The sequence below is a fragment of the Engraulis encrasicolus genome, chromosome 23, assembly GCF_034702125.1.
Source record: "Engraulis encrasicolus isolate BLACKSEA-1 chromosome 23, IST_EnEncr_1.0, whole genome shotgun sequence".
Classification (NCBI taxonomy): domain Eukaryota; kingdom Metazoa; phylum Chordata; class Actinopteri; order Clupeiformes; family Engraulidae; genus Engraulis; species Engraulis encrasicolus.
The window spans coordinates 10,234,373-10,252,792 of NC_085879.1; the positions used below are offsets into that span (position 1 = coordinate 10,234,373).

At 42.0% G+C, this 18,420-nt stretch overlaps 2 protein-coding genes across 2 annotated transcripts; both read left to right on the forward strand.

Annotated features, from left to right (window-relative positions):
• Positions 1 to 3,439: 3,439 nt before the first annotated feature.
• LOC134439453 (uncharacterized) lies at positions 3,440 to 7,874 on the forward strand. The gene is made up of 8 exons (XM_063189340.1): positions 3,440 to 3,519; positions 4,909 to 5,090; positions 5,434 to 5,449; positions 5,651 to 5,823; positions 5,968 to 6,083; positions 6,301 to 6,365; positions 6,509 to 6,666; positions 7,211 to 7,874. Exons 1-8 carry the CDS (start codon positions 3,440 to 3,442, stop codon positions 7,309 to 7,311), a joined length of 891 nt encoding a protein of 296 aa, XP_063045410.1. The 3' UTR covers positions 7,312 to 7,874.
• Positions 7,875 to 10,556: 2,682 nt separating this feature from the next.
• Positions 10,557 to 15,003, forward strand: LOC134439657 (mucin-2-like). The gene is made up of 8 exons (XM_063189559.1): positions 10,557 to 10,650; positions 10,855 to 11,082; positions 11,195 to 12,453; positions 12,569 to 12,633; positions 12,783 to 12,958; positions 13,103 to 13,218; positions 13,467 to 13,857; positions 14,532 to 15,003. Exons 1-7 carry the CDS (start codon positions 10,626 to 10,628, stop codon positions 13,539 to 13,541), a joined length of 1,944 nt encoding a protein of 647 aa, XP_063045629.1. The 5' UTR covers positions 10,557 to 10,625; the 3' UTR covers positions 13,542 to 13,857; positions 14,532 to 15,003.
• The last annotated feature ends 3,417 nt before the right edge of the window (positions 15,004 to 18,420 follow it).

Sequence of the window (18,420 nt, forward strand, 5' to 3'; positions counted from 1 at the left end):
ATGGTAAGCGCGAAGGCATTTTCAGTGTGACAAGATTTCGATTCCCTCAGTAAGATAGGCCTACATTAAACGCAGGTGCCTATTCCTCTGCGCAACTGTTTATCCAACCTATGTGTGTGTGCGTAAAGTGGCCGCTCCACGCGTGCTGTTGGGCGCGCTTGTGGAGCTCTGGCATCCGAGAGTCTTTGCCTCGTAGCCACGCACGCAGTCACATTAAGGCCAAGTCAAATTGCTTTTCACCTGTATTTTACAAAAACACAAAACGATGGCCCAATTCACACAGATTGTTTTCTGATCCCCCTGACTGCACTGCACTTCGTGCGCCATGGGCCATGGCGCTATTTGGAGTGTGCTCACTGCTGAAACAACATTTGCTTTAACAGTAGCCTATTGGCCGGCTACTTGTGACAGACTTGTATTACAATAGTAGAATTGAAATGAAAAGAAGAATATGAATACTATAAGACCTAGTAACGCGAAGAAGTGTCCTATTCTTGTCATCACGCTCGCCTTTCCGAGTGCCTTCCCATTACGCACTATTTCAACATACTAGGGCAGTTGCATAATGTCCATGTTTTGAACTTGCTGTAGCCTACGATGTAGTTTGGAGTTCTTGTGGACTTAAGCTGGGCTTACACTGTGCGACTTTTGCCCCGATTTGGCACTCGCAAGACTTTTTTGGAGTCGGGCCGATTTCTTGCGCAATGGCAGCTCAATAGTGAGTCTCGCATCGTGCAGTGTACATGGCGTAACGACCAGCAATTTCGCCTCACGATCGTGCAATCGCAGGGTCGCAAGAAAATCAAAACGGTTTGAAATTCTCGTCGTGGCCCGTGCGTAAATCGCAGAGTTAAAGCAGTGCTACGACCCGATTTGACACTTCACATGCACACATGAATAGGGCCGTGCGATTCGCTTTTGAGCGCGACCTCATCTCCACCTCAGGTGCGCATGTTCCCTCCTCTGCAGACCGAGGAAACATGCCTGTCGCGTCGTACGGTGGAAGCATTTCGCTCGCATCCGACTGTCGGCTCGTGTAGTGTGAGGACGTGAGTCGTGAGTTGTGAACTTTTAAACAGTGCAATTCCATCGTGCAGTGTGAGCAGAAGCTTAAGACCCACGAGTGAAAATATCGCACAGTGTATGTCCGGCTTAAGACATAGCCTACAATGCAAGGAATAGGTCTACAAGAAGGATCACCGCACACTGGTGCCTTTTAAAAATAATAGTGAACAGCGCATTTCGCAATGGCAACTTATAGGCTACATGTATTTCCATGTAGCCTATGCTTGTTGGAGTTTAATCAAAATGTGCTATTGGCTTTGTTATGTGTGGAGATATGTGAGCAATTAAATAATCTACATTCATGCGAGATGCTGCTTTTGGTGTGGGTTCAAATCCCGATGGTAATCAAACGGTTCTTTTTTGGCGCAGCTTTGATTGATCGGAGCTCGTGAAGCACGATAGTGTAACATCCTATAATTTCCTACTATATTTGGACAATATTTTTGTCCCCTGTTTGAATATTGTGTTGGTGGGGTTTTTTCAGCCCTGTTCGTAACATGACTAGACATTTGGTGTAGTGTGGGTCGGAGGCTTGTGCACTTGGTGGCAGTAATCGATCGATGTTGCTTGAACTCTGCCTGAACCCGCCCCAAACCACGAGCAAGAGTGACGTGCTTCCCAAAACAAAGGTGAACTAGCTAACCATGCTATTCGTTCCAATTCCGACAGTAGTACTAACGAACAGCCCCTACTTCGTTTTGCAGGAACACCTGAGTCGTTCGCACCAACATCGGACGAACGACTAACTACATTACTTGTAAACATTGGTACTTTGTAAGTCCAAACGAAGTGTTCCAGAAACAGTTTTGTCGCAGCTGGGTCGTTAGTTGCTACCTTAGTTAGCAACGAAGGTTTCGAGAATGTTAGCCCTGGTCGCTTGCTCTGCAAGCCCGCTTAATGAATATAAATACATACACAAGCCTGCATACATACATACAGACATACAGACATACATACATACATACATACATACATACATACATACATACATACATACATACATACATACATACATACATACATACATACATACATACATTAGTATTTAGCAGACGCCTTTGATCAAAGCGACTTACAAGGAGCAATTTAAACAAGAACACGGTAAGGCACAGTGTACAGTTGCAACACTGATAGCATTGTCCTACAAAGAGTAAAGAAGAGGACAATGCATTAAAAGGTAGCAAAAAGAAAACAAAGACCTCGAGGTGCAGTGTAAAGTTGCAACACTGACAACATTGTCCAACACAAGGTAATAGAAGCAACATTAAATAATAGGAAGGTAACAAGGCAAATTGGATAATAAGCAAGACATCTAGGCGCAGTGTGCAGTTGCAACAATAGCAACAATGTCCAACACAGTGATAAAGCAAAATAAGAAAAGGATTTAAAAGGATGTTAAAACAAATTAGGTACATAAAGATGTTAGGCACATAAGAGATGTTAACAGCAAAGACATTAGAGACTAAGACTAAGGAAAGAGACTAAAACTAAAAACTAAAGGCTACAAGTTGAGTAGAATTAGTTATGTTAGAGTGTTAAGCAGGGAAGCTTTCTCGGAAGAGGTGAGTCTTCACTAGCTTCTTGAAGGTTGAGAGGGATGACCCTGCTCTTGTAGCAACAGGTAGCTCATTCCACCATTGAGAAACAATGACAGAAAACCGTTTGGACTGGGGTTGCCTTGTGTGAGTAGAGGGCAAGGCTAAACGGTTGGTATTGGAGGAACGCAACGCCCTGATATGATAGGAACATATGGCTTGAGCATATCCTTTAGGTAAGCCGGAGCAGAACCTGCTTTAATTTTATAGGCAAGGGTCAGAGCTTTGTGTTGAATTCGAGCAGACACTGGTAGCCAATGCAGGTTGACAAAAAGTGGCGTGACATGCGCCCTTTTCGGTTGGTTGAACACCAGACGCGCCGCAGCGTTCTGGACCATTAGTAAGGGTCTTATTGCACAGGCTGGAAGACCAATGAAGAGGGAGTTGCAGTAGTCGAGGCGAGAGATGACCAAGGCCTGTACCAGAAGCTGAGTGGCATATTGGATATTACACAGACAGAAGCGGCATGACCGGACAACCGAGGCTATGTGGTCTGAGAATAATAGATGGTCACACCCAGGTTTCTTGCACACTTGTTTGGGGCGACAGTGGCTGAGCCCATATTGAGTTTGAGATCATGGCAACATGAGTCCTTGGCTGGGATCACCAGGAGTTCAGTTTTAGCCAGGTTCAGCTGAAGGAGATGTTCCTTCATCCATGTGGATATGTCAGAGAGGCAGGCTGAGATGCATGCAGAGACAGAGGAGTCCTCTGGATCGAATGACAGATAAAGCTGTGTGTCATCAGCATAGCAGTGGTAGGAGAAGCTGTGAGCACGGATGACACGGCCCAGAGAGGTAGTGTACATGGCAAATAGGAGGGGCCCCAGCACCGACCCTTGGGCCACCCCTGTGGAGAGGTGATGAGTTGAGGACAATTGCCCTTGCCATGACACGTTAAACGAACGACCGGAGAGGTAGGATTTAAACCAGGAATGGACTGTGCCTGTGATGCCCACGTTTGAGAGTATAGTAAGAAGTATGTCGTGGTTGACTGTATCGAAGGCAGCAGATAGGTCCAGTAGGATAAGTGCGGAGGATTTTCCTTCAGCTTTGGCAGCCCTTAAATCATCTGTTATATTACTGACAGTAAGGCAGTTTCAGTGAAGTGACCACCTCTGAAGCTGTTTTGGGTCAAGTAGGTCATTTTGAGCTAGGAAGTCATTGACCTGTTTTGCAACAGCTTTTGATAGGAATGGGAGTAGTGAGACCGGGCAATAGTTTTTAACCTGAGCAGGGTTGAGCATGGGCTTTTTGAGTAGAGGTGTTACCCTTGCCTGTTTAAAGGCAGATGGAAAGACGCCAGAGGAGTGAGAGGTATTCATCACAGATGTAATTAATGGGACCACTGTTGGGGCTATTGCTTGCAGCAGGGTTGTATGGACAGGGTCCAGCAGGCAGGTAGTAGGACGGCAACCAGTGATGATTTTAGATACATCTCCCTCAGAGAGTGGGATAAATTCGGACATAGTTGAGCCATTGATTGGGGCATTGATTGGGGCAGACAGAGGTGACCATGTAGTAGGACTGCTACATGTAGATGTCAGAGGAGTGCTTTCGGAAGTAGCAAGGCCCTTAACCGAGGGTAGCGAGTTGTGACTGGACGGGTCACAGAACTGTTTGCTGATAGCAGCTACCTTTTCTGTGAAGAATGAGGCAAAGCTGTCAGCAGTGAGGTTAGTGGCAGGAGGAGGAGGAGGAGCATTCAGCAGTGTTTTGAAGGCGGAAAATAATTTCCTTGTGTCTGAGGTGTTGCTGATTTTGTCATTATAGTATGCCGTTTTAGCAGTTGTCACAGAGGAAGAGAATGAGGCTAGGAGAGATTGAAAGGCCTCTAGATCCGAGGGAGTGCGTGTTTTGTGCCATTTTCTTTCTGCAGCCCTGAGGGTTGTGCATGCGGCCCGGATGGAGTCTGTCAGCCAGGGACAGGGCTGAGATGAGCGAGCAGGTTTAGCGGATATAGGACACAGTCTATCCATACATACATACATACATACATACATACATACATACATTATTACATTACATTATATTGCACTTAGCTGACGCTTTCATTTATTCAAAGCGACTTACAGTTATTATTTTTCAGGGTATTGGTTACAGTCCCTGGAGCAATGTGGGGTTAGGTGCCTTGCTCAAGGGCACTTCAGCCATGGATGGAGATGTAGGGAGAGGTCAGGGGGGATTCGAACCTGCAACCCCTAGATTGAAAGAGCAAATTCATTGCAATTTATTTGCCATCCCAACAGAGACGACTACAGTTTCCCCAGCAACTACCCAGGCAGCAGCCACAGAGACAACCACTACCATGGCAACAACTACAACTACACAGAGTCCAGCCACAGCTGCAGCAACTACCACAACCACAGTAGCAGCTACAGAGGGTTCAATCACAACTACCACGGTTGCCCCAACAACAACAACTACCACGGTTGCCCCAACAACAACAACTACCACAACCACTATTGCCACAACTACTACAGCCACATCAAGCACCCCTCGCTTCATCGTTGGAATCCGTATGCTGCTGCTCAATGCCTTCATCTCTGACTACAACAACCCTCAGAGCTCAGCTTATCAACAGCAGGCTGCTTCAATTGTTTCCTGGGTAAGTGTTGTTGTAGACACTGTTCACTAGTTTTTTTTTCACATTGGCCTACCATGTTTGGTGAATTATGCCAAACATACAGTACTTGTAGAACGAAGTGAGGATAATTTGCATGTATGCAAAAGCATAATTTGTAATGATCTTTACTCTGTCCTTGTTTCCACAGTGTACTCCCATTTACAGTCAGCGTTATGGATCCATGTTTGTCAGAGTTGTTGTCATTTCATTGAGGTAAATTTTCAGTTATGCTGTATGTGTTTTTCTACACTGTTTGATAACAATTCACATTTCACATATAATTCATATAGTCTAGTCTATTGTGAGGTTAATTGTGAAGCACTAGACTTGTAATCTAACCTTGTGCTTCTCATCACCTGTTGTAGGTCCAGCATTCGTTATCGTCAGGCCAACACTGAGGCAGAAATTCAGGTGGAGTTTGACCAGAACGCCCCTGAGAATGCCCCAACCAGTTCTGATGTGGCGCTAGCCATCAAGCAGGAAGCCTCAAGCACCTCCAACCCCATTGATGTGGACTTGAACAACATCGAAGTCACCCGTAAGTGTCAATCACTGCCATTACATTGCATTTCAATACAAAGTTTACATAGTTAAAAAAGTATTCAACTACTGATTATTTTCAACTGAAAGCACTTGGTAATAACTCCTTGGTTAAAATTTATTTTGCCAATATTTTTTCCAGGTGCCCCTCAGGTGATGTCCAATGCCCAGTTCACCACCAGTGAGAATTTTGTTCTCTCCCTCCTGTCGATCAACTCCACATCTTACCGCAACAGGGCTGCCCTCATCAAGGAGGAGGTGAATTTCTGGCAAATTTCTCATTTATCCAGGTCATCATATTCACAGGAGTTAAGTTGTTTACAATTGCTGAAAATGGCAGCCATCAAGCTCCAAAAAGTTCAGTTGCCTACAACTTAACTCCTTTGGAAGGTAGAATCATGATATACGTGAGTAATTGAGAATGAAACTTGTGTTAGCCTGGATGTCATCTAAATGTATGACTGTTGTTTTGCAGCTTGAGCCATTTTTCCATGAGGACTACTCACCAGACTTCATCTGCCTCACCCCAGAGACTTTCAGGTATGTTTGATAATAATGTTCTTTTCAAATAAAGCTCCAAATTTGGTTTGTTTTAAGTTATTATTTATATAATCAATTTGTACTAATGGGGGAAAAGCAAACAAGAAAATCTAAATCTAATAATTAAATGTTTCATTTTTCAGTGTTGGAACCGTGCATTCCAACTCCATTTTGCACCAGTCAGAGCTGCACTTTACCTACAACGCCACCCTGCCCAGTGCCACAGACGTCTACAACACCATGCTGAGGGCAGCCAGGAGCGGCAAGCTGAGCATCAACATCATCTCAGTCGATGGAAAAGGTACGTTAGCTTCTACCCATTATTACAGTATTACAGTAGCCTACCCATTGACATCATATCAGTCAATGGAAAAGGTACGTTAGCTTCAACCCATTATTATTACAGTAGCCTACATCATCATATCAGTCAATGGAAAAGGTACGGTAGCTTCAACCCTGTATTACAGTATTACAGTAGCCTACCCATTGACATCATCTCAGTCAATGGAAAAGGTACTTTAGCTTCAACCCCTAATTATAACAGTAGCCTACCCATTGACGTCATATCAGTAGGTGGATGTTGGTTTCAACCCATTATTATTACAGTAGCCTACCACCGCCAAGGAAGTTACGTTTTGGCCAGCATAATTAGTTTGCGCAATGACGTGCCAACACATGAATGTATGGCTCTAACATTTTGACACAATGTTGGTGTGCACAAGAGCTCAAGCTGATAAAATTTTAGCTTTATAGGGGTCTGCACTTTACACGTCCTCTTGGTTATTTCTACTGCTTTTTAAAAAATTTGACTCCATTTTAAACCATATGTTGCTCTTCTCTTTCAGATGTCAGTGCTTCGTCCTCTGGTGATGTCAGCAGCAAGATCAGCCTCTTCACCACCTGCTGCTTGACTCTGCTCTCTCTGCTGTTGATTCGGCCCTGGTAGAAGCTGCTGATTGGTCCATAGCTACTGGCCTTCTCATTGTTCAGTGGCACCTGCACATCCTTCTTCGGCTCTGTGCCCTGTCAAATGTATGACGGAAGACTCCGGAACAGAAGAAACAGAGTGACTGATGTAACATGCTTACAACATATTTGTAAGGCCTGCTGTATCAAACCAATGTCATACTGTAGAAGTGTTAATTTTATATTTATTTTGACAAAACTGTGTTTTGTTCTGTTTTGATGCTGCAGCACCTTGGAAATTGAGTGTATAAATACTGTACTATATACTTTATTACACATTTATTTGAAGTATGTCTGACACTTTTTTATGCACCTCTTTGTTAGATAATGACAAAGACAATGTTGTTTTTAATGATGGCTTTTAGTTGAATGTGCCCGGATGCATATTACACTTGTGTTAATATATTAACTTGATTATTTATTTATGATCATAATTTATTACCTGAAGTATTATACATCTTATTTTGAATGTTAAATAATGCACCATTTTAATATTGTTCCCACTATATAAGTGCTGGTTGCACTTGAAAAAGGACGAAGGTCCGAAACGTCGTGCAAATAAATCACTGGGAGCATTAACAGTGTTGCGGACTTCTATTATTTATTTCACTATATAAGCTTGTCTGAATGTGTCTCTGTACTTTTTATTCAACAAAAATAAAAGCAAAATATGTATTAACTCTAAATATTCCCCTGGTATTTTTAATCACTCGAGGAATCACTTTTGTCTTGACACAAGCTAGACTGTTTGTGAGCTCTACTGTATATGGTGTAAATGTATAGACTTGTCAAATATAGCCTAACATTTTTTTATAGACCAAATGCCACCAGTCAAAAGATTTAAAACATCTTATTTTGTTCCCAATTATTTATATAAATTGAAGTAGTGCGCGTTCAATGGAAAACTTGAAATTGTAAAAGGCAAGTACAGCCAGAGATTTAAAAAAAGATGTCCCAGATGGGCATAATAGTTAAGGCGGATCAATCTGTACCACATGTATTGCATAGAACTACAAGGTTTATTCCATATTTATGTAAGTTGTAGTGTTTCTGTCCTTTCAAGTTTATGACATTTGAGTGTTCCCACCTCATGCCCGTCAAAGCAGTTGCATAAATTTCTACTCATCAGAATGTAACCTGATGGGCCCTGCTCCTACATATGAATTCATGACTGATTGTTTAGGCCCTGTAGAGGCAAATGCCATATATTGTCAAAAAGCATAGATTCTCATCTTTCCACTGATATGCATAACATCCAGCAAAGTACGATTTTACAGGAGCAGACATCCGCTGTTGCATGCATGATGAGGCTCACACCGTAGGGCTGAATGATTCTGGACAGCCCACAGAGTACCTCAATTATATAAGAATCAATAATAATACCACTATTGAATAGTATGAATTTATTTTTGTTTGTTTGTTCCTTTGTTTTTAGTGGACTATCTAAGAAGCATATTCATCGCTTCTTATCAACAACCAATTTCTAATTAATATATAGGCATTAAAAGCTGTTACTCCACCTGACATCTGAGCAAAAAAAAAAAAACGTCTTTCACCCATGTATTCTGGGCACTGCCCTAGTTTAGACCAGATTTTACCGGTTTCGACCAGATAGGAGGTCCAGAATTCAAACAATGCATCCAGTACAGAATGTACAAACACCCTGAGACCCACCCTGTTAGATGCTCACACATTTGTGCTGTGCGTTGACATTATGCAATAAAGAGCACTGGTTATTCCTGATTATTTCATGTCATTAATCCTAAACCATAAGCAAATATGGTGAGGCATAAAATCATTAGATATTAAGTTGACAATAAGGCAAACATTGGAAAATAGTGTAAAACAAATCTACATACCGGTAATCACAATATTATTGTATTATGTCAAGTCAAGTCAAGTCAAGTAGGTTTTATTGTCAATTTCTTTACATGCAGTGGTCATACAAAGAATTTGAAATTACATTTCTTGCTTTCCCATACAGACATAGACTAATCTAGGTAAGGACATAGACAGTATAGACATAGACAGTACTTATACATGGACTTAAGACAGTATGGACATAGACAGTGCTCATACAGACATTTAAAGTGCAAGACTGGACAACAGAAGACTTGTAGAGGACATACATTAAGAGGTATTTGTTGGTATTATTGTTGTCAACTGATGGGAGGTTGTTTTTTGCATTCTTCCTCCTGGGTTTCCTCATAGAAAACAGTAATGGGATTAATAATAGTAATAGTAAATGGGACTTTCAACTTGTGGCACAAATATGTGATTAACCCATGCAAGACCAATTTAGTATAGAAAATAAAATGAATACATTATAGCCTATATTTTTTGTAGAAGTAAAGCATCTTGGGTATTGGGGAAATAAAATAAAGCTTGTTTAATAAAAAATAATTGGCTAGAAAATAAATAAACAAACGAAGTAAATAAATACATAGCCTACATTATATACATACATACTGGTAGCCTACATGTAGGCCTATACATGCATGCATACATGCATACATAGGCTTACATACATAGGCCTACATTTTCCAATATTGTGAACAAACCAACAACTATAATGCTTAGATGATGAGAATCGTCTTTCTGTTTTGTTTCCCCATAATGCCAAGCTTTTTTCCATGAATTTTGTAAATACTCCAACAATTATTACTCTGCAGGTATATTATTGTACAATAGGGGTGAATTTCGCTTATATGCAAAAGAGTGGCCCAATTTACCTGAATTCACCATAATATTAATCTCTTGATTGAAATGCCATCCTAAACATTGCTTTGAATGCACCATGGTGAATGTCACAGGGATAGCCTATACTTAGTAACTTGGATTTTATCTTCAATTATTGGGTGGCATGCCATAGTCTTGACTCAAAATAATATGTTACTTACTTAAAAATAGATTCCATTACGTTTATTCAGCTATCTTTACGAGTTCTGAAGAAGCGGTCCACCCAGACACACCTAATCTCATTATGTCATAACCGTGTCAGAAACCGGTCTGTCTAGTTTGGGGATGCCACCAGCCATTGTTCGTCCACTACCGTGGGGCATATCACTGTAATTAACAGTTATTTCTCAAGGTGAGCATCTTTATTGGTATGCTATCAAGTGCGTATGACCCCACACACACGTATAACCTACATAATATGGGCGTCAGTTGAACAGTATAAAGCATCTGCCTCTCTGAATCTCCAGCACACTCAAGAAAGAGAACTCTCAAGACAAGCATCAGAAGAATCTCTCCGCTAGTTCTCACAATTCTTATCTGAATAGACTACCAGAAATGCTCAAACTTCTGCTCTTTTCAGGTCAGTAAAGTTTGTTTTTCAACATCAATGTAGTTAAATGACATTGCTGTCAACTTATACATTATATTTAAATGATGAATCCACGCATATCTCCCTTTTCTTCTTTTCTTCATGTGGTTAATGAAAGGTTTAAATAACATAAATTGTTTGGAATCGATACACAATGGACAGTATTATTAACGTCTTCTCTACCTTCCATCACAGGTCTTTTCGTCTTGTCGCTATGCCTTCCCAAGGATCTCTCCAGCCAGTCAGACAATATGGAGTTCTATGGAGACCTAGAGAGCTCACAGTTCCTTCTTTCAGACAAGAACTCCAAAACCAACGTCCCATCCAACACCCAACATCTTCATCAAACTTCTGAGATGAGGAACCGAGTGCCAAGGGCTGTCGAAGATTTGAGCTCTGATGAGGGCTCGGGCATGCTGGAAGGTGCGACTTTGATCTACTTACAACGTGTTCTTAGGAATAGAGTTGGCATACGTATGTATAGACAATAATGTAGATGTGTTGGTCAGTTTGTGATTTTTTGTCATCCCAACAGAGACGACTACAGTTTCCCCAGCAACTACCCAAGCCGCAGCCACAGAGACAACTACTGTCATGACAACAACAACTACACAGAGTCCGGTCACAACTGCCGCAACTACCACAACCACCACTGAAGCAACCACACAGGCCGCGGCCACAGAGACAACCACTACCATGGCAACAACTGCTACACAGAGTCCAGTCACAACTGCAGCAACAACCACAACCACCACTGAAGCAGCTACAGAGGTCGCTGCCACAGAGAGAACCACTACCATGGCAACAACTGCTACACAGAGTCCGGTCACAACTGCAGCAACTACCACAACCACCACTGAAGCAACCACACAGGGTCCTGTTACAACTGCAGCAACTACCACCACAGTAACAGCTACCCAGGGTCCAGTCACAGGTACCACGATTGACAAAACAACTACTGAGGTTCCAGTCACAACCACGACACCTACCACCATGGCTCCAACAACGACAACCACCAAAACCACCAACGCCCCTTCAACTACACAGAGTCCAGTCACAACTGCCGCAACAACCACAACCACCACTGAAGCAGCTACACAGGCCGCGGCCACAGAGACAACCACTACCATGGCAACAACAACTACACAGAGTCCGGTCACAACTGCCGCAACTACCACAACCACCACTGAAGCAACCACACAGGGTCCTGTTACAACTGCAGCAACTACCACCACAGTAACAGCTACCCAGGGTCCAGTCACAGGTACCACGATTGACAAAACAACTACTGAGGTTCCAGTCACAACCACGACACCTACCACCATGGCTCCAACAACGACAACCACCAAAACCACCAACGCCCCTTCAACTACACAGAGTCCGGTCACAACTGCCCCAACTACCACAACCACAGTAGCAGCTACTCAGAATCCAGTCACAAATGCAGCAACCACAACCACCACCGAAGCAGCTACACAAGGTCCGGTCACAGCAACGACAACTACCACAACGGCCAAGGCCCCCACAACTACACAGAGTCCAGCCACAGCTGCAGCAACTACCACAACCACAGTAGCAGCTACAGCAGGTTCAATCACAACTACCACGGTTGCCCCAACAACAACAACTACCACAACTACCACAACCACTATTGCCACAACTACTACGGCCACATCAAGCACCCCTCGCTTCATCGTTGGAATCCGTATGCTGCTGCTGAAAGCCTTCATCTCTGACTACAACAACCCTCAGAGCTCAGCTTATCAACAGCAGGCTGCTTCAATTGTTACCTGGGTAAGTGTTGTCACACTGTTCAGTATATTTGACAATTTATCCTAAACATACTTGTAGAAAAAAGCTAAGAGTAACATAATTTGTAATTATCTTTGCTCTGTCCTTGCTTTCACAGTGTACTCCCATTTACAGACGTCGATATGGATCCATGTTCATCAGAGTTGTTGTCATTTCACTGAGGTGAATTTTCAGTTATACTGCACGTGTTTGTATACAATGTTTGATAACAATTCACATTTCTCATACATATTGCCTAGTCTAGCGTGAGGCTAATCTTGTGAAGTATTGACCTTGTAATCTAACCTTGTGCTTCTCATCATCTGTTGTAGGTCCAGCATTCGTTATCGTCTGCAGGCCAACACTGAGGCAGAGATTCAGGTGGAGTTTGACCAGAACGCCCCTGAGAATGCCCCAACCAGCACTAATGTGGCGCTAGCCATCAAGCAGGAAGCCTCAAGCACCTCCAACCCCATTGACGTAGACCTGAACAACATCGAAGTCACCCGTAAGTGTCAATAACTGTCATTAAATTGCATTTCAGAAGGTTACAAAACTGGAAAAGCATTCATCTATTCATTATTTTCAACTGAAAGCATTTGCTAACAATGACTCCTTGGTTAATATTTCTTTTGTCATTTTTTTTTTCCAGGTGCCCCTCAGGTGATGTCCAATGCCCAGTTCACCACCAGTGAGGAATTTGTTCTCTCCCTCCTGTCGATCAACTCCACATCTTACCGTAACAGGGCTGCCCTCATCAAGGAGGAGGTGAGTGTCAGTCAAGTCTCATTCAATCAGATCATGGGTCGTGGTATGCAAAGGAGTTAAGTTGTTGACAATTCATGAAACTGGCCACCATCAAGTTACAAAAAGTTCAGTTGCTACAGCCTAACTCCTTCTGAAGGGGTTTATTGTATATTGCATCCTAACCAGTGAAAGTAACATCATGTTATTGTGTAAGTGATAAAGAATGAAACTTTATAGTGTAGCCTATATATATGACTGTTGTTTTGCAGCTTGAGCCATTTTTCCATGAGGACTACTCACCAGACTTCATATGCCTCACCCCAGAGACTTTCAGGTATGTTTGATAATAACGCTCTTTTAAAATAAAGTAAAATAAAATGGTAAAATAGTGACAAAAAACCTCAGAATTGTGTCTTAGCTTACAGTGTTGTCCATGCCATTGCTTTGTACTAATGAAAAAAACAAGAACTTCAAATCTAAAAGTAAATGTTTTATTTTTCAGTGTTGGAACCTTGCATTCCAACTCCATTCTGCACCAGTCGGAGCTGCACTTTACCTACAACGCCACCCTGCCCAGCGCCACAGACGTCTACAACACCATGCTGAGGGCAGCCAGGAGCGGCAAGCTGAGCATCAACATCATATCAGTCAATGGAAAAGGTACGGTAGCTTCAACCCATTATTATTACAGTAGCCTACGCATTGACATTATATCAGTCAATGGGAAAGGTACTTAAGCTTCAACCCTTTATTCTGTATAAAAAGGTAGAGGGCTGGAGGGCTGCGGCGTTCAAGTGGTAAAACTGGTGGTGGTTTGAAGGTGCTCTTTGGCCAAGACGTAGAAAATATCAAAAAAAGGCAGGACGCCAAGGCACTCTTCTTAGATAAAACCGCTTTATTATAAAGGCTAGTTCATGTTAGAACTTAAATGATTAAAAATACTGCCACTGCCAGTACTGCCGGCAGTGGCAGTATTTTTAATCATTTAAGTTCTAACATGAACTAGCCTTTATAATAAAGCGGTTATATCTTAGAAGAGTGCCTTGGCGCCCTGCCTTTTTTTGATATCCTTTATTCTGTATGTTAAAACATATGTTATGGTCAACCATACAGTACTAGTGCATGGAGATACATTGTTGCAAGCGTTTAATTGTTTGTTGGTTTGCAAAGTATTTTGCCAATGCATGGATCAGTCTGTCAGTCTAAAATGTTGACAGTACATAATCAAGCTGATTGAATTTCGGGTTTGACAGAGGTCTGCACTGCACAGGTGCTTGTTTTTTTCTGTTGTATTTTGACTCCATTTTAAACCATGTGTTGCTCTTCTCTTTCAGATGTCAGTGCTTCGTCCTCTGGTGACGTGAGCAGCAAGATCAACCTCTTCACCACCTGCAGCTTGACTCTGCTCTCTCTTCTGCTGATTCGGCCCTGGTAGAAGCTGCTGATTGGTCCATAGCTACTGGCCTTCTCGTTGGTCAGTGGTACCAGAGCATTCCCACAACAGTCCTCCACCCTCTCAAACACATGAAGGAAGATTCTGGAACAGAAGAAGAGCAGGCGCCTGCTCATTCAAACCAATGAAGATATAGTGTTCATTTATTGTATTTATTTTGTTTTGAAACTACAGCACTTTCAAATGTTGTGTATTGTTTAATTGTATAATCCTGCGTGTATTTTGTAAAACTCTGTATATAATACTTTATTGCACATTTAAAAGACGAAGGGCCTATGTCTGAACTTCTTTCGATGTTGATGATATAATGCAACTGCTGATGAAAAACACATTGTTGTTTTTAATGATGGCTAATCATTTTGTGTGAATTGTATTTCTATATGAATTTATTTATTTATTTATTCATGACTATAAATAATTTATTATCAAAAGTGTTATTGTGAGTGTTAGTCAATACAACATTTGTATCGTGTTCTCCACTATATCAGCTTGTATTGAATATATCATTTCACAAAAAAAAACAATAATAAAGCAAAATTATACCCCTCTATTTTCCTGTGATGTCATGTGAAGAATCACTTCTGTCTTGAGAACAATTAGACATTTTGTGAAATGCAGTACTCTCTTTTCTGAGTCACCCCAATCTCCAACCTTACCTTACAAATGAGCACATTTCTGTCATTTCAAATCTCCTCCACCACCTCCTCCACATGAAACAAAGAAAACATGCATTTGCAAGGGTATATTAATGAATGGGTGTGCTGGACCCAGATACGCACGCACACACGCATGCACGCACGCACACACACACACACACACACACACACACACACACACACACACACACACACACACACACACACACACACACACACACACACACACACACACACACCAACTTTTCTAACGGAAAGGGTTATGGAAATGTCACTCCCCATCATGTATGGTAAGTACTTTTTTTCTCAGGCATCAGTCCCAGGCACTACAGATTATTACTTTATTGATTAAACTGCTTTTGATTGGACTGCATAGCATTCAGCTTCATTTCCATTATTCATGTATGCAGTACATACAGGGTAATGGCATGTGCCTTTGGCATCTATTCTGAAGTGCAAGCAGCAGCAGGAAGTAGACCTATACATATAAATAATGTAGTGCAATAAAGTTTGCATAGGATAGTGTTAAATAAATAGGAGTCAGTATGAATTGTGTGTCTTGCACTGCCCAGTGAAGACACATTACGTAAGCAACGGCTCCCTCTACCGTTCACTGGCTGTGTCAAATTAAATAGTGTCCCTGTCACACAAATCATGTGTCATCTCGAATACTGAGGAGGGTTTAAAACAAAAGCCTGTCCAAGTAATAATATACAGAAATATGCTGCGACAAGGACATTGCACTGTATGTCCCACACCCTACTTGATGGCATAAATCACCCTGACAGTTTTGTTATGAGGGGAAATCGTATTTGTATGCTAAGATGCCCTCCATTGCATCTTGCCATAGGGCTGCATGCATTCATATGCAGCTTGTAATAGGCCTATATAGTCTGGCCCATGCTGAGTTACTCCTCTGCAGAAGCGATGAAGGCCAAGCATTAGCCAGAACTGAAGAAATTTTACAGTGCTAATTTAACATGTAAAGAGTCACAATTAACAGTCTTCGAGTTGGTCCTACTCTTTAAAGAGTGGAATTAACACTGTGAAATGTGCTAGGTGGTGAGTTATTTGTCTGATGAGCAGATGAAGGGCAAGCATTAAGCACAGCTGTAGACATTTCTCAGTGTTAAATCAGCACTTAGAGAGTCAAAATGTTGAATTAATGAAAACTGTATGGTAGCCATTTCCATGCTGGGGTATTCCTCTGCAGAGCAGGCGAAGGCCAAGCATTAATGACAGCTGTATACATTTTACAGTGTTGCTCAGAGACACTCAGAGAGTCAGTTATAGCACTCTTCTAGTTGGTTTTGCTCTTTTAAGTGTTGGCATAACACTGCTAAATAGACTGTTCAGTCATTCCCATGCTGAGTTATTGCTCTGCTGGACAGATGAAGGCCAAACATTAACCACATGCAGCAGCTGTAGAGTGGTAGGCCCATCACATGGGTCATCAACATCAGCATTCCCTCCCATCCCCCACAGCACAACGCCTAAAGTGTCAGACAGGGACCAAAGGCTAAAGTACAAATGGGAGAGCGGAAAACTATGTTATGATAACTAAGACAAGCTTTACAGCGTGATGTGCTGGTATTGCTACCTTTCTCTCTCATCTTCTCTTTATCTCCCTTCCTTTCATCCTCTTTCTCTCTCCACTCCAATCATCATATTTCTTATAACATTGAGTTGCTCTCTCACCTTGAAACTCTTGCTGCAAATTTGATGCAAGTAGCTGGATTAGCTAGTTGCAATGAATACCAAGAGGGGAGAACTGGCAGGAGGTTCTTCATATGTGCCTTTTTGCCACGTTTGTTATGTGTATTATTGTTATACACCTCCATTTCCTTCATCTTGAGGATTAATTAATTATTCTATTTGCCTAAACTCAATTTAATTCTACTCCATTCTATTCTACCTCTCTGACCCTGATCGTAATACGTCTGGTTAGCTGGTGTAGGCGGAAGTCGGAGAGCTGGAGTGTACAGTGTGTCTGTTATAATATGTAAATGGGATATGCTGAGTAGTACTGAAGCTCTTTATGTGATGAGGTGTGGTGATCTTTCTTCACCTCGTGCACCAGCCATGCTCACATCATTAGGTAAATTAGACTAAATAGAAGCAGTATAGTCTGGCTATACGTACAGTAGATGACACTCTAGTGTTCAGAGCCTGCATCCATAAGGCATCAGAAACTCTGTGAAGTTGCCAATTTCCATCTTGTTTTAAAGGGGGGTGTCTTTATTAAGATAATACAGTGAGACAGAAAATGAGTGGGGAAGAGATATGGAGGGATTGGGAAATTACCTCTGACCAAAATGGAACCCAGGTCCGCAGCATTGACATATGGGCCCCTAGTTGTTTGAGCCATGTCCGAGGCCACAAATATGCCATCCTAGGTCATCTTCCTGATGTGAGACTGTCTGTATATGACTGTGGACTGTATATGATTTAAGATGTCTCATTTATTCTGAAATCCACAACCAAACACACCATTGAATGAAATGTCAAACATTTTATGTGTTTTTGCCAAACACTTGAAGCATGTTGAGTTGCATCTTGTATGAGCTGTGCTGTACACATTTAGTTATTTGAACTTTTCTGAAAACCAAAGCCAAATGCAAAGGGGTGTGTTTTTGTGTCCACTCATGCGACTGAAATGGCACTATAGTATATAGTATATAGTATATATCCCCGACCCCGTGCTCCTGGCCTAAATAACAGTATAGTAGCATGCATGCCTATTAAAACCCTGAACAATTAACAAATGCTAGTTTTGATTTGTCACAACATTTGGCTTGCAAATCGTGACGTGACAAGACCCATGAAGCTCATGAAGTGGCCAAGAGAGAAATAGAGAGAATGACAGAGGAAGACAGACAGAGAAACCGACAGACAAAAATACAGATAGAGATACATGCTGCACCATGAGAGAGAGAGAGAGAGAGAGAGAGAGAGAGAGAGAGAGAGAGAGAGAGAGAGAGAGAGAGAGAGAGAGAGAGAGAGAGAGAGACTGTGTGTGTGTGTGTGTGTGTGTGTGTGTGTGTGTGTGTGTGTGTGTGTGTGTGTGTGTGTGTGTGTGTGTGTGTGTGTGTGTGTGTGTGTGTGTGTGTGTGT

What these genes read in the sequence shown, in the direction of transcription:
- LOC134439453 (XM_063189340.1), top strand. Translation starts at nt 3,440, where the DNA reads ATGACACGGCCCAGAGAGGTAGTGTACATGGCAAATAGGAGGGGCCCC. An exon ending in CTCACCCCAGAGACTTTCAG is followed by an intron (nt 6,366 to 6,508) that starts GTATGTTTGATA and finishes TTCATTTTTCAG; the next exon opens with TGTTGGAACCGTGCATTCCA. An exon ending in CATCTCAGTCGATGGAAAAG is followed by an intron (nt 6,667 to 7,210) that starts GTACGTTAGCTT and finishes CTTCTCTTTCAG; the next exon opens with ATGTCAGTGCTTCGTCCTCT.
- LOC134439657 (XM_063189559.1), top strand. Translation starts at nt 10,626, where the DNA reads ATGCTCAAACTTCTGCTCTTTTCAG. An exon ending in GGGCTCGGGCATGCTGGAAG is followed by an intron (nt 11,083 to 11,194) that starts GTGCGACTTTGA and finishes TCATCCCAACAG; the next exon opens with AGACGACTACAGTTTCCCCA. An exon ending in GTTGTTGTCATTTCACTGAG is followed by an intron (nt 12,634 to 12,782) that starts GTGAATTTTCAG and finishes CATCTGTTGTAG; the next exon opens with GTCCAGCATTCGTTATCGTC.